The 16,087-nt window shown below is 53.9% G+C and overlaps 1 protein-coding gene across 1 annotated transcript; it reads right to left on the bottom strand.

The window, feature by feature from the left end:
- Nucleotides 1–229: 229 nt before the first annotated feature.
- CLUP02_07924 (FAT domain-containing protein) lies at nucleotides 230–15,637 on the bottom strand (the record flags this gene model as incomplete). Its single annotated transcript, XM_049286916.1, has 13 exons — nucleotides 230–968; nucleotides 1,045–1,404; nucleotides 1,512–2,163; nucleotides 2,530–2,738; nucleotides 2,803–2,854; nucleotides 2,915–3,254; nucleotides 3,314–3,468; nucleotides 3,601–3,692; nucleotides 3,863–4,545; nucleotides 4,597–14,272; nucleotides 14,315–15,252; nucleotides 15,308–15,422; nucleotides 15,498–15,637. The coding sequence occupies 13 exons, from the start codon at nucleotides 15,635–15,637 to the stop codon at nucleotides 230–232; spliced, it is 14,151 nt and encodes a 4,716-aa protein (XP_049144059.1).
- Nucleotides 15,638–16,087: the final 450 nt, after the last annotated feature.

A 16,087-nucleotide genomic window follows, 5' to 3' on the forward strand; every position in this document is an offset into this window, starting at 1 on the left:
TCTGCCCCTGGACCGTGACGACTCTATTCCACGTGATTATGACCTTTTCTTGTTTTTGTATTTTCTCTCTATTACGTAGTGACTGTAAGGTAGCTACAAAAAGTTCTCTAAACTCTATGGTGCATATCATATGTGAGCTATTACCCACGTCCTCTTATATGCCACAAGGATAGTTTGGTTCATCAGATTCGTTACACGTTCGTACTTGCAAGATGTATCCAAGGGGTCCTCAACATCCCATCAAACTACCCAGGTTGCCAAACCCCTCAAGCCCCTCCTCATCTCCACCCTGAAACATGAAAAAGTCCCCAAGTAAATCCTCCACCTCCTCCACCTTCTTGATCCTCCAGAACCTCTGAATCGCATCCGCCAGCCTCTGCGCGCACAAGTCCACATTCTCCTCCGTCTCAGCCGCGAAACACAAACGGAAGTAAGCCCACCCCCTCTCCGCCCGGATCGCCGGCGTAGCACTAAAGATGAGCCCGGGGCTCACGAGCACGCGGTACGGCTTCTTGGTCGCAAAGAACATGAGCGCCGTCGAAAGCCTCTCCCCGTCGAGCAGCGGGATCCGCTCACCGCCCGTCGCCATCCACAGCGGGTGCGTCTCGAGCCGCAGCTTGAGCCAGATGAACATGCCGCCGCGCGGCCACGCGAACTCGTAGAGCTGCGTCTTGCTCACGACGCCCCAGTCGGCGTCGTCGGCGCTGCGCGGGGTCGACTGCTTGAGCTGGATAGACCCTTCGTCGAGGATGGTGCACATGCGGTTCATGCGACGCTCGTAGACGCCGCGGAGGCCGGCGAGCCAGCGGACCCAGCCGTCCATCTTCCAGCCCTCGAAGGTCTGCTTCTGGCGCGAGGTGAGGGCGGCGAAGGCGGAGCGGGCGGCGGGGGGTTGGTCGCCCATGATGAGCTCTGCTACGGTGGATTGCACGAAGCCTGAGGGTTGCTGGGTGGTGACTTCGGTGATTCTGGAGAGACGCGGTCACGTTAGTTTCGATGGTGTTTAAGTGACACGTTGAGGTTGGATAGATAGATGGTGCATACCTCAGCAAGCGCTCAATGATGGCCGGCTGCGCCGTGATCCAGCCCATGCGGCATCCCGGCGCGATGGTCTTGGAGAAAGTGTCGAGGCGAATGACCCTGCCGTCCGTGTCGATGCTGAGGAACGAAGGGGTCAAGGAATCCAGGAACTGGTAGCCGGAAGACTTGGTGGGCTTGTAAGTCGGAGGAGAGGGACAAACCTCCAGGCCGCGCGACTTGGCTTCCTCGACGACCGCGGAGGGGTACTGCAGGTACCAGTACGGGTCGTCTTCGACAATGATGATGTCGTACTTGCTGGCGATGGCGTAAATCTCCTTACGGCGTTTCACAGACAAGATACCGCTGGTCGGGTTGTGACCCATTCTAGAAACATCCCATGCCACGTGTTAGCCATGTGTGCTGTCTCACCTCTCAGAGCAACGATCCTCCTCCAAAAAGGGACAAAGCGAGAGAGAACAGAACAAACTCACGTCACGGTGTAGATGAAATGCGGCCTCTTGCCATTCTTCTCATCCCACCCAGCCAAAACCTCCTCCAACCCGCCAGGTCCGTTGGCAATCATGCCGCCGTCGTCCATCTCGACCGGCACGACCTGGATGCCCCGCGGCAGCGCCTGCGACAGGACCTGGCTGTACACAAAGACCTCGCACAGCATACCGGGCCGCTCCGCGGCAGCGTCCTTCGCGGGGCTCCACGGGTTCGTGATGAGCTCCAGCGTCTTGGAGAAGCCGTCGGTCGCGCCGCAGCTGAGAATCACCTCGGGTCCGCCGAGGTACGGCACGTCCGGGTGCAGGTGGTCCCGCGTGAACTGGCGGATGAAGGACCGGAGGGGCGGGTATCCCTCTGCCGTGCCGTACTGCAGCGCCGTGGCGACGTCGATGCGGCGGAGCGGGTCGCGGTCGTCGTCGGTGCCGGGAACGGTGACGTGCCGGGAGGCCTTGACATCTTTTTCCTTGTCCTGGCCCGCGACGGCGGCGGCGGCGGCGGCGGTGCCCCGGATCGGGAGGGTGGTGGTGTTGCCGGTGATGCCATCATCGGGGATCGGAGACGGTTCCCATCGTTCGGGCTTCGCGGCCTGTGCCTCGAGGGTGTCGAACGGGAACAGGCTCGAATGCGGCAGGCCTACAATCGGGGTTCCGAAAAAGTGTCAGCGATTCATGCTTTGTCCGGGGTACCAAGGTTTGGCCGAGATCGGGATTGCGAATATCATTGGAGCGTTGACGCGCGATCCCGCATGTATACGTGATGAGCACGCAACGCAAGGTGCACATTACGGCATATATTGCGGCATCCTTCCCGTCTCACTGCAAGACGGGTAGGACAGATTGCGACAGCCCAAGTCTACCTCTTTGATGCCGTGCAACCTTCAAGGTGAAGCAACATAAGAGAGTGGTAACGAAAAGGAAAAAAGTGCTGTTGTAAGACTCAAGTAAAGAAAAGAGAAAATCCAAGGGGTGAAATTGTGGTTTTCGGGTTTCTCTTACTAACCTCCAGCTAGGTTCCCAATGCCAGGAATCTCAAAGTACTTGTAATACTCCTTCATCTTGCTGGGCTCACGCCTCTTCGTGACCTCGGAGAAGTGGTGCTCCAGGCTCAAGGGCGCCTTCTTGGATGAGCTGTCCATGGTGGCTGCCGACATGGTGATTGACGTTGGTACGGCGATACAATCGATGGTGACGGGGATGATGGTGATGCTGCTAGCTGTCGCGTGCCTCGGCGGAGATAAGGTCTATACGATACCGTGGACGAATTGCGCTGGACAACTCAATGTTGATAGTTGAGTTCTGTAATGTGAAGTGCGGTATACCAAAGTCTCAAGAGCCACCAACAAGACTATGAATCAAAAGCCAAGGAGGGGAAGATGCGAACGGACTTTGAAAGATAAGAAGTGTTGAGAAGTAGGTAGGCAAAAGGTACCGAGAGAGAGCAAGCAACCGAATGAATGACAGTTCCGTGTCCGCCGTACCCCAGTCCACCACTACCCCCTCGGACGGCTCCTCAACCCCGGGATTACAAATCGTCATCCATCTTTCCAACGTGGAGTTTTGTGTGTGTGAGTGAGTGCCCCGATAAGGAAGCTCAAGAACTACTTGTTGATAAGGCCAAGCCAAGAGAGCGCCCCGACTCGCCCGGTGGCTCTCCGCGGTGAGTGAGTGGGTAGGGGGGTACGTATCCATAAGGTCCAGTAGTCCGTATTGGCGGGTGCGGACTTTCTAGACGGTGAACCACACAAAACGAGGAGAAGGAATGTGGCGGCCAAGCGAGTTCGGACTATCACCGATGCTTTGGTAAGTTGGCGTTTGGCGTCTGGGAGGCTTGGGACAAGGGTCTGGGCTAGCGAGCCGGGTCGACCCCGGCCTTCCACGCGCGGCAAACTACCATTTCTCCCGATCTCCCGAAACTCTACGTCTGAAAGTTCATGTTTCCCTCAACGTCGCGTGCATGTCACTACAAAGTCTAAAAAGATGCAAATTGAACTCCCATCAAAATCATAAACCTGAACAAAGACAATCTGATTATCATGAAGCTGTATCTTGCTTCAACATCGAGAGCTCTAACCAGCTAATGTGTAGGAGAGCTTCGATGCTAGACGGCCGTACAAATACAACAAGGAATCGTCATCTCTAACCATCCATTTTTTCCTGCTCTCCCTCCAAACAATCATGCATGGGCTTCATGACCTCCAGATCCCTCGATCCTCTTTCGCATCCCAAGAACGCCTTGCTAAAATCATACAACGGGCTAACCTCCTGAGACATACGCGTCCGCGTAATCCACAAGTCTCCTGCTTCCTCTCCATCCTCTTTACAAGTCTTCTTACAAGTACGGCATCCACAGCGCATCGCATTGCGCCAAGTTCATGGGGTTGACTGCCTTGGCGACGAGGTCAATGACCGTCTGGTTGGCAGGCAAGTTGCCGACGGGGCTCTGTGCCAGGCTCACGGCCCGCTTGACCACTGAGTCGCTGTTCACTTGCACCGATTCGCGGAGCTGGTTCTCCGTCATTTGCACCGTCCGGTGGGAGCTCGTGAACCAGAAAATCATTTCATCGCGCACGAAGAGCGTAAGGGCGTGCTCCAGCTCGTACTCGGGCTCTGTGAGGCATCGTGCGATGGCCATAAGAGCACAGCTGAAGATGCCCTCTGTCGCCAGTGGGCCCATGAGCGTCTGGAGGTTGGGAGTCAGGCGGAATGGCACCGGCTCCGGGTTGTGGAAGAAGGGCTTCGCAGCGCTCATGTACGCCATGAGCTCCGAGCCCCAGATATTTCCAGATCCACGAGCAATGTTAATCTTCTGCGGGTAACGGTTGTGCATGTACAGAATGTACGTCATAAAAGTGAGTGACGCAAGCTGGTATGAGAACTGTCTGCGGAACAGCCAGAACTCGGTAAAGTCGGGGAAGGCCTTCTGGAAGTAGTCCAGGGCCAGGTTTTGTGGCACCCACTTCTCCTGGATGGCATGGAACACCTCCAGACGGGCGGTTGCGCTTTGCTCAGCATGCTTCTGTGAAAAATTGTTAGGTTTTGTCATTCGCTCTCTGATGGGACTACTTACCGAATTCTTCGTGTCAAGTACGCCGCGTAGCTTCTCCATGGTAAATAACACAGGATCGTCCTTGGACATGCCGTGGCGTCTGCAGTGGTCCTCATATACGCTCTGGAGGGTGATGTATGAGGTGTCTTCCTGCACAATGCGGATGTGAGGTGCAAGAGGAACCATCAATGGCAGAGTGAACTGAAGGTCTCGGCGGCGACTCTCCTTTCTTCTACCCAACGTCTGGTTGAGCTGTCTGAAGAGCTGCAGGATACGCTCCTCGCGACGGCAGTGTCTCGCAGCTGGGTGTTGAACAGCCCACGAGTGAATGCTTCCATCGTGACCGCGCATCTGGAGACGACGGTATGAGGCACTGATCGACCGCACCAGATCGACATTGGGCAAGAAGCGCTCAATGCGGATAAAGTCTTGGTTCTTATCCTTGTGCTGCAGGTATTGGCCAGGGATCTCGACATCATCGAACCTCTGGTAACGGAATTCGGAGAGGTGCGGCGAGAATGCCTCCAGCGAGACGCGGGTCGTTCTGCGATCAAGCTTCTCCTCAAACTTGTTGCGCCAACGGCGGAGCTTATGAATGTACTCGTACATGGTCGGTTTGACAGTAACAAAATCGGCCTCGAACGACTTCTTGATGTGAGCTGGAAGAATCGTCTCGGCGAAGCGTGTGATGTTGGTCTCCGTGGCAGAGGGAAGCTTGACGTCCTTGGCGAACGATGAAGGCATGCGGCTGACGTACGCTAGCGCGTCATTAAGCAGAGCAACGATGAGACGGTACGCATCCTCATCGGGCGGACACTTGAAGTGCTTCTGAATCTGGTCCACCATGGTCTCCATAGACAGGGCGAGAAGGGGGAAGGCGGTCTTCAGAGCGCTCATAATCTCCTCGGTGAGTTCCCATGGCGGCTTCTTCTGACCGGCGGTTGACTGGTCTCCGCCAGCAGCTGCGCCATTGGCCTGAGCAGCCGGAGTGCCGTTGGCGTCGTTGCCTTCGGTCTTAACGGAGGCATTCGCGTCGCCGCCGCTAGCAGTACCAGGCCTCGAACCAGAAGCATCCGGCTTGGGAACGCCGTCTTGCTTGGGTTGTTGAGGCGAGGCGCTGGGCTTACCATTGGACACCGTCGATTGGGCACGCTGGCGGGCCTTCTCCTTGGCTTCCTGGTTCTTCTTGATGACAAGCATGTCTTCTCTGTTGGTTCGCAGTTGGAAGTAAAGCGCTTGAGGGTACGACCTGGCAATCTTGCTTAGGATCTGGTGGACCCTAGGTGCTTCCTTGTGGCCAAGACCAGTGAGCAACTGAGGAATGTAGGTGATCCAGTACCAGACAGGAGTCTCGCCCTTGAAGTCGTCGAAGCCAGCTGCTATAGAGCCGTTGGCATCGTCTAGACTGAGCAGCCACAAGATGCGAGCAATGAGCTTGCGTGATTTGGCGTTCTTGTAACTTCCGGCGGCTTGCAGGTACGACGTAAGTGCCTGACGGGCCGAGTTGATATCAGTCGGATCCTCCTTGTACTTGCGCTCGTTAAAATAACCCCATTCGGCCCAAGCCTTGGCAGCGGTAATATCGAAGTACAGGGCTGTGCCGTATGCCGAATCGGCCTCTTCCTTCTGCTTGAGTTTCTCGAGGAACATGCCCTTCAGTGTGTAGAATTCGGCTTTCTGGGGCGGGTTGAAGTAGTTCAGATTCGTGTTGTTAATAACGTCCAATCCGCTTGTAAGCTCATCGGGATTCTCATAATGGCACTTAGCCTGCTCTCGTAGCTTGAGGAAGGCTTCTTGGATCTCGATATTCGGAAGTGTGTAGATCCTGCTCAGCTGTGTGATGCAAACCTCCGGCAGGCTGTGCTTGCGAGCGACGTGTGCGAAGCGGTTGATAATCCAGGCAGTCTCATGATATCCACGGTAGGCAAACGAGGCACCACTGGCGTTTTGCCCGCCTCCTTGAGGGAGCAGCTGGAGGTACGTCTGGTTGATGAGGCCAAAGATATGCTGGCGCCAGGTTACTAGGTCTTGCCAGGCAGTGATGTCGTCCCAGACGTTGGGCAGACGATCGCGCCATGCACCAAGCAGGAGCTTGAGTTCTCCACTCTTAACATCCAAGTTGGACTGATTGGTGCTAGCCAAGCTGTTGCAGATCACGCTGGCGTCGTGCAGTTCGACCAACTGCTGGAAGTTCTGAAGCAAAGGAATGTGTGCCTTGGTGAGCTGCTTCGGCAGCTGGTGCCACTTCCGGATAGAAAGTTGAATGGCTTCGTCGCACGACTTGGCAAAGTCTTGGGGCGTCTCTTGCTTGTTGTAGAACTTGAGAAGGGACATGAAGGCCTGGAAGAAGGCACGTCGAGGCGTCGGAGCGTCCATAACGCCCTTGATAAGGTTGTCGAGCGCCTCACGATGCTCCTGTGTCTGCCACATCTCAGTATTGTTCCTCCAAGCGCACTCTAGAAGCAAGTCCTGGAAGTTCTCGTGCTTGGCGAAATCTTGGAGAATCTCCCATTGCTGCAGCTTCTGCGCACACAAGACCCAGTGATCTTCCCACAGAACATATTCTCCTTGAGAGAAGGGGATGACACCCGTTCGAGCCTTGATCTGAGCGGCCTCGTACATCTTCTGGGCCTTGTCCCACATTCCGTTTTGCTCATAGGACAACGCGGCATTTGTCTCCACAAACTGGCACCGCCTACGCCACGTGCCGTAGAAAAGATCGTCTTCTTGTAGAGAAGCATACAGCTCGACAAGTGCATCAAGGTTGCTTTCACGAACAGTTGCCGATTCGATCTCTGGCTTGATGGCCGCATTCTCAAGCTGAACAAGCGCGGTATACCACGCATCGTACGTCTTGGCCTCGTACTTGAGAACATGCGGCGGAATCTTGCAATCAGGCCAAGCCTTGGCCGCACCCTCCAGAAGGGATTGTACCACGTTCGGCCGCTTGTCGATCTGGCGACTGTGATAGTCCTTAGTGAGGAGAGCTACCATGCCACGCTCAAGATCAGTGCGTTCTTCCTTCATCGTCGCAGACCAGTAGATAGGGAACAAGGCGATCCAAAGCTGATGAGCGAGGGTGTTGTCGACGTGCTGAAGCTGAACAAGAGGCTCGATAAGGTCTCGAACCTTGACCTCGCCAAGCTCGCTCATAAAACGTCGGTGAGCAGTTACTAAGTTGTCAAGCTTGTCATCCGCCATACTGGTGGGCTCTCTGTTGTCCTTGGCATGAATTGAGAAGAGCTGGGTGAGCGGCATTGTCTTGAAGTCTTCCTGATGCAGCTGAATAGGGCTGTTCAGCTCAACCGCACCAAGGAGAAGATGCGATGCTTGTGCCAACCAATAGCTGTCGGCCAGAGTATCCCAGTTCTGAGAGGTCAGAACATAGGCAAGACGTGCGCTGGCAGTCTTTGAAAGACTCTTGTCGAATATAGCCATAAATCGGTTGCGCATGTCTACATCTTGAGCGCGTGTGCCGATTAGGAAAGCATGCTCCATGCGAACAGTCAACTCGGTACGGGTAATCTTGGGATCCTCGTAGATGCGAATGACCAACTCAAGGAACTTCGTCAACATGGTCGAGTCCTGACGATGCTCAAAGGACAACATCTTGTGGAGGACTGCAGTCTTTTCCTTGAGCGTAGGCCAGGTGCCTTCAGAACGGAACACCCAGCCTTCCACCATGTTGAGGATCTCCTCACATAGAGGGATATGCATAGATTTCTCTACCAGCGTCGCGAGAACACTGAGGAAAGGTCGTCGGTTGTCACCTAGAACTTCCATTCGCAGTGCAACGACCTGGATAGCCTTGGTCATGAGGGCAGTCGAAACCTCAAGATCGTACGTAGACATTTCTCCCGTTGGAGTGTTTGCATCCTGGGTCCGAGGCTGCCCAGCCTGATGATTGGCGACGGCTGTGTAATGCTGAACATGTTCACGTGCCAACTTGCTCTGCAGAGCCTTCATGAGGACTGGGATGTGTTGGTCAATGACGGAGGGCTTGCGGTTACCCAAGGACCACAGAATGTTGACTCCAGATCCATAGTGACCTGCCGCCATAGCCTCGCCCGCAATTGATGACAAAGAGTTGATAATCTCAGAGTTTTGCGACTCCGTCTCACCCTCAGCGTCGGCGTCCTCCATCGGCACGTCCTCAGGAACAGCATCGAGCACCCTCTGGATGATTGACTTGAGGTCGCGGTCATCATCGTACTTCTTGTCCGCAAGGTGCAAGCAATCCTGCAACTCAGGATTCTCGCTCTTAAGAACCTTGTCGAGAACTTTCTGGACCGATGGCATGTTCTTGGCAATCCATTCATCTGGCTTGGAGTTCAAGATGATGCGAACAACCTGAAGAGTGTTGATGATGTTTGTGATGAACTTCTCATCAAACTTCTCGTCAGAAGGATCCGCTGCGAGGAAATTCTGCGTCTTATCGCTGGCCAACACAACATCGGTGACATTGGGGTAGAGGTCGATATCCAGATCGCCCCAGTACTGGGGCTGAACTAGGTTGTAAAACAGGCTCATAGCCTTCTTGCACAACTCGGTAGACGTAGGCGGCATGGCGGGGCCGTTTGTAGAAGCATTGTCTCTTGCCTTGGTGGACGGCAATTGGTACCGCTCGTTCAGCTGAGCAATGAATTCGACCAGATACTTGATCATTTTCTGGCGCGCCATAGCCGCAATTTGATAGTCGTTACCGCCCAGACTTTGTCTGACAGTAGGAGGTGACGACATAGGCTGGTCCCCATTGTCCAACTTGCGCTTCTTAGACGTCGGTGACTCGGATATGGAACGCGACACTGCGTCTCCCTTGCCCTCAACACGACGTTGCTCCCAGAGCCAGATGAGCCACATCATGTTGAGAGCGAGCTTCTTCGACTCGTTCGAAGGGTTAGGTGGTGCAGCAACTTTCCTCAGAGACGAGATTATGAGCATAGCGTACTTATCTCTCGACTCATAAAACAAGTCAGGATGCCTGACCAAGAAGTGGAAGATGCTAGTCATTTGCTGCACATTCTGACCTTCATCGGCAAGGATCTTTCTAGGAGCCAGCGCCCAGCCCGCATTACGATCATGAGCCTGTGTTCCCAGTCGCTTGGGCAGAACGGGAGCAATTAGCTCTAGAGCCTGTGTTACCAATGCTCGTCCCTCATTCTGGTTTGCTCTCAGGAGTGAGAGGTACACCTGCGTGACAATCTTCACCGGCGTCTCATATAGCGCGATGAAGTAGGCGATGACAACGTAGGCGGCGTGCTTGTTGATGACATCGTCCAGTCGGATTAAGGTCCAGCAACTCTTAATGATGTCCTTCCTAGCCTCCTGGAAAATGGTGGAGTGGTACTTGACCAACATCGCTGACAGCTGGAGAACCTCAAACTTGGTGTGGTCGATGCCTGGCTGCAGGAGATCGTCGTTGTCATGTTGGCTGGCATCTTGGTGCAACTTCCATATCTTCGCATTAACAGCATCGATGATGGTCTTGTCCATAAATCGACCCTTTGTCTGCGGCGGCAGGCTCCAGTTGCGCTGCACGTCCATGGCGACGATCGGGTTGACAATGTAGTGCAGCAAGAAACACTTCATTTTCTGAGTGATGTTCTTCTGAGGGTAGGCGTCAAGGCATCTGAGAACCGTCGTTTTCCAGAACTCTGGCGAATCGCTACTAACGATGTTCTTGTAAATGTAGGCGATCAGAGGCTGCGAGGCACGAAGGTCATCAGTCGTGACTGAATCTACCAGGCTGAAGAGTGACTCGAGGTCTTTGGGGTTGCGTTCCAACGACTTGATGAAGATTGACATCAGCTGGTCTGACGCCTGGCACGCCGGAAGTCTCAAGTTGGGTGCGAGAGTATGGGCCCGCATCTGCTTCTCCAGCTCTTTGCCAACTTGCTTCAACCAGGTCAAGTGCTCCTTCTTCTCTAGCCAAGTGTCTGTTCCAGGTGACAGGGTGAGAGAATAGAGAATGTGAACGGCATTGACGACGGTGACGAGCTTGCTGTCCTTATTTTGCGAAAGCGCGTTGTTGCAGAAGTCAATTAGGGCTTGAACGTTGGAAGACACCGTTTCTCTGAGGGGGCCGCTCTCCGGGTTACGGATCACTTGTGAGATGAAGCGTCCGTACTTGAGATCTTCAAGCTTAGGCAGAATGAAGTTCCAAACCTCGTTGGGGTATCGGTTGATGAACTTATACAACGGTGCTCGGAAGGGACTTTCGTGGGTTCGGCGCAGCTTCTCCTCTAGCTCCAATGCCAGGTCAATGAGACGTTGCTTGAAGCCCTCTGCCTGTGGCGGCAAGAGGTGGAAGATGTTGAAGACGGCAGCGATGACCTTCATGGGGCCATTCTGCTCAAAGAAGGTGAAGGAGAGCTGTTGCAGAGTGCTGGGCTCTGCAAGCACCTTGACGTGATCGAGCAGGCGAGCTCCAATCTCGACCTTGAAGTACGTAGTAAGCAGCTTCAAGAGTCGGCCAAGGTTGTCCAAACCATGAGTTGAGAGCTTCTTGGGGTCTTGGAGACTGGCAAGAACCGGTCTCAAACCACCTTGGAGCAAATCCTTCGGAAGCTTCTGATGGGCCTCCAGGGTATTCTTCAGGGCACTATTGGCCGCGTCGATTGTGGCCTTTGAGTCTGAGTAAAGACACTTGAAGAAAACCGAGACGATCTTGGAACGTGTAGGGTGGCTGCCTTGCTTGAGCGGCGCGAACTCTTCGAAACTGGTGGCGGTGCTGAGGATATTGATACAGGCCACCCTGAGATTGACAATGTATTCGTGCGTCCTGAATTCTCCTGGCTTATTCGCCAGAGACTCATCGCTCGCATCAGCCAAAGCCAAAGACTCCATGAGTAATCTGGTCAAGTTGTCGTCGAAGGTAACCCATTCCTTCCGCAAAGTCATGTGGTAAGTCATCGCATCAATGTAGCCGATCTGGATGGGGAACGGCAGGGCACGAAGGGGCTTCGAGTAGATTGGCTGAAGGAATCGCTCCTTGTAGGGTTCAATCAGCTCCCACACGGCACAGCCAGCAGCCTTAGCGATAAGTTCGAGGGATCGCTTCGCAGTCTCGCGAACATGGCGATTCATATGCGCCAACTCCGTATTGAACTGCATGCAAATTTGGGCGAGGCGGGACCTCTGTTGCGGCGGCTGACCAGGGTTTTGCTGCGGCATGGCATCCTCCTTCTTGATGTTCTTCGTGATTTTGTGCAGCAACGTCTCCAAGGTGACCTGAGCAGATCTTCTAGTCTTCTCAGGAAGATCTTGGGGCATGTCCTTGATGACGTACATTAGAGAGCGAATGAATTCGATTTGCTTGCTTGCAACCCATTGGTCACCTAGGTCAAGCTCATTGAGAAGGAAATTGATGCCGAGCGAGCCACCAGTCTTGGTAAACCACTCTTCTTCGTAGCAGCCATGGCAGAATGTGGTGCTCAAGTTATTGAAGAGAGGCAGCCTAGCAACACTCTGCTCGTTGCCCAAGATTGTGGTGGCAGAGTCGTACACCTCCCGGATCGCGCGCTGCGCAGACTCTCGCACTTCTGGGTGATCCGACGCCAACGATTCCACAATAGCATCAGAGAGCACCCGGGTATCGATAAAGAGTGGGCCTTCTCCAGCGTTGGGATCGAATGGACTGTACGTTCGCTTGACGTCGACCAAAGCTCGGCCGACCTCAATGATTGTGAAGTGTTTGCAGAGATTCATGAGGAATGCCTGCGCTTCTTCCTTGAAATCAGGCAAAGACTCGGCAAACATGACAGCCTTCAGCAAACGCTTGAGAAGGTCGTCTTGCTCGTCCTTCTTAGGGATAGATCGTTCTCTGTCATGTGTCGTGAAAACAGAGAAGTCAAAGTCGATTCTTCTGGCGGCTAGATCTTGAGCTTGGAGGCGCAGAAGTCTAGGCATGTCGTCGGGCAAATTCTCGAAGCCGATCCGCATCTTCAGCTGAGACTTGATGAAGTGGAATGACTGCTTCTTGTAGTAACCATCATACTGCCGCGCCTGGTTGCCCTTGCCCGCCTTTGGCTGCTCCATCAATTTCCTGATGGCGAAATCAACGCCAGTCTCCGCAGGGAAAGCCCTATCCTTCTTGGAGCCGATTAGGCGAAGATCAAATCTTGTCGGGTCATCAGCGTAGTCCTTGTAGTTCAGGGGTTGCGCGTCAGTCATGAACTTTCGGTTCCGACCTCCAAGCTTTCCTAGAATGCGCATCGTGGTGTGAGCGTGAAAGTGGCTATAGGGATGTGGTTTGAGATGGTCGAACAGTGCCGTCATCAACTCATCAATGACCGGGGCCATGATGGGATCCAGGTAGTCCGCAGTGAGGTTATCGACACAGAGCTCCAGAGTCCGCAATCCTTGACCAACCAGATCGGTATTGGCGCGCAACGCGACGACTAATGGTCGCATCAGGAAGCTGAGATGAGGCAACAAGTTACTCAGACGTGCCGGCACAGTCAAGCACAGCTCCACGTAAAGGTCACGCTCGGCAGGTTTTCTTGCTGCCATGAGCAGGTTGTTGAGCACATCTAGCAACATTTCAAGTAATGGCAGAATCTGCTTATAGAGATGCTCAAACTTGCCGCCACCAATGCTTCGGAACAACGATCTCAGAAGTAGGAAGTAGTTCATGGGCTCCTCAGCCTTTGTCGACAATTCAATGGACTTGGTAACAATGTCCACGACGTGAGGAAGCAGGACCTGTTCGTTTTGGTTGGCGAAGAGCGTGACTGCCATGAAGGCCAGTTTGAACAGTCTCAACAGAATTGACGACTTCTTGACGTCCGCTGAGCCAACTTGGTCGATTCTCTCCATCAAGAAGCGCAGCAACATGCCGCAAAAGCTTGGCGAGGTGGCTTCGCTCGCGAGGAAGAATTGAGGGATGTGGAGCAGTCCCGTGTGCTCAAAGATCATGTCGTAGAGATGGGGGATCTCTTGCTGGAAAACTTCATGGAACGTCGCCGGGTCAATGCAGTGGAAGACAGTCGCAAAGGTCTCCAGGAGTTCCTTCTCCTCCTTACTGCTAGATACCATGTAGAAGTTGGCCATGTACTCTACGGGCGACATGTACTGGGACTCAGTTGCCGGCTTCTCAATTTCGTAGTAGCGGAAAACGTAGGCGCCCTCTCTGAACAGCTTCACGATGACGTTGACCTCCTCTGCTGTGAAACCATAGGCAACATCCTGCCAGTGTTGAGGGGCATTCTGTACGTCGATCACGTTGTTGACATTGCAGGTTCTGAGCTGATAGAAAGTGTTCTTCAGCCCGTTCATCAGGTTCTTAAACAGGAATTTGTTGTCAACAACGGGATCTGCGCCTCTGTCTCTTGGATTTGACGTCTTGATCGGCATAGCAGTGAAGATGTCGGTCTCATCCCAGTCAGGCGGGTGGTCCTTGTCCGCAAGGTAGCTATCCTGGGTTCCGTCAGCGGCTTGCTGGGCGTAGAGTTTCGAGAGCTTCACTGCGTTGGGATATTGTCTATTCATTGCCACGAACTTGTCGCCAATAGCGTTCAGGATCATGATCAGATAGTGCCGCGCGTCGACCTTGTTAGGCATCTTGGCGATGCACTCTGCCATATTGAGGAGGAGTTTCGCACTCATGGTCTGGAAACTCGTGCCTGGGAAGTTGTCCTGGAGATTCTTGGTGTAAACCTCGACCGTCTTGCGAATTTGCTCAGGTGTGAGACTATCCCTGACGTGATGGATGAGATCGGCGAGCATACTATACGCCAACGGTCTCATAGTCTCGTATACCGTAAGGCCATCGCCGATCAGCGTCTTCTCGTCCAGGAGCTCGTCAATCTTTGGCAAGAAGATCTTGCGGAAGTTGAAGTTGATGATATGCCTAATAGCAACAAGCAGCTCCTTGCGCGCACTCGACTTTTCCCTGGGACAGTCCTGCAAGAGTCGAACCACAATCTCAGGAAGTGTCGGTAAGAAATCCGTCAATTGCTGAGAGTATTGACGCAAGAGGTAAGCCAAAAAGCTCATCGTCTTGACCTGGGCCGTGATGAACTCGCCGAAAGCAGCCCGGTTCTTAATCAACGGGCTGACTCCCGTAAAGATCTGTCCCCTGGCCTTGGCATCGGCATGGGCCTGCTTCTGCGCGCTCGCCTGTAGGCAAAGGAACCCCTTGATGAGAGGGACGAAAGCTTTGACGTTGGATGCGACGGTATTTCGATAGACCTGGAAGACGGAAACTACAATGATAGGGCATTCCGAGAGGACTTTGAAAGACTGCATGCCCTTTAGCAGTAGCCGATTCTGCTGTTGGGGATCCGGGCCGAGATCTGTGACCGACGCTACAGGGGAACCCGGTCTAGGCGACTGGAAGTTCGTCTGGGAGCTGCCCGGCGTTGATGGTGCGCCAGAGTTTGATGCCGTCGAGAGTGACGTGTTGTCCAGCTGTTCCCGCACGACCTTTTCCATCTGTTCGAAGAGCTCCTGGATTAGGTTGAGGAACGCCTGCACCTTGCCCTGCAGGACTTTGTGTTGGTGACGCATGACATCCGAGATGATCTTGACGCATAGTGTCGCATTCTCTTCGTTATCCGTACGGACCAGCTGCATCAGCAGATCGACGACCTCTTCCGCGTACGGTTCGAAGGGTTCGGTCGGGGATGGTGTCGCTGGCAATCGGTTGAGAACCTCGAGGATACACGTCCGCAGTTTCTGACATCCATTATCAGCAGGCGCACTCATCTAAATCGATGCGGGAATGCCTCACCTGCTCCGGGGAGTTGCTCTGAAAGATGCATGGTCCTCTCAGGATTGTGAGGAAGATCGGTACCATTCGCTTCAGGAAAGGGGGGTATATAGTTCCATTGGTGTAGTGATCTAAGCTGTCGCGTAAGGTAGTCGCCGCCTCTAACCTGACTCTCGAGTCTGTACCACACACGTATCAGCAAGGTCCTGACGAAAGGTGATGCGCCTCCACCACGGCGGGGTTCCAGGTTCGAGGGATTGATCGCATCGCATTTGCACGAGGGGTTCGTTCCGTACCCGTGTCCGGACTGCTAAGTCGCTTGACGACATCGTCAATTGTGGTGCCCGACATGGCGGCGTCAATGGCCCTCGGGGGACGCGTGAATCGTTCCCATGCGTGGGAGGGGAGGGAATCGTGGATGACTTCGTGTCGCAGCGAGGCTGATGGATCGAGGTTGCGGACGAGAGCACGCGTTGGAGTTGGAGGGGTATCTCTTTAATCGATGGAAAGGGAAAAAAGGGCCGCTGCAGTTGTAAAATGTGAATAGAAAGACCAAAAGGTAATTTTACAATTACGGGTTGTCTTCGCGTGTGCCTTGGTAATCGGGGTGCCCCAGTCGTTCCCAATCGCTCAAGGTCGCGCGGCTTGATTAAATGGATTTGATGGCCCAGGCTTGACGTGAGCTCTCAAATTTCCAAAGGCAGTCGCGAAGCTGGGGGAACCAGCCGCCAAATCATTTGGCGCTAGGCATCTGAAGAATATTGATCCGTGGCTCAGACTCCATACAAAGATCCACCCGGA

This window comes from Colletotrichum lupini, chromosome 4, assembly GCF_023278565.1.
Source record: "Colletotrichum lupini chromosome 4, complete sequence".
Taxonomy (NCBI): Eukaryota; Fungi; Ascomycota; class Sordariomycetes; order Glomerellales; family Glomerellaceae; genus Colletotrichum; species Colletotrichum lupini.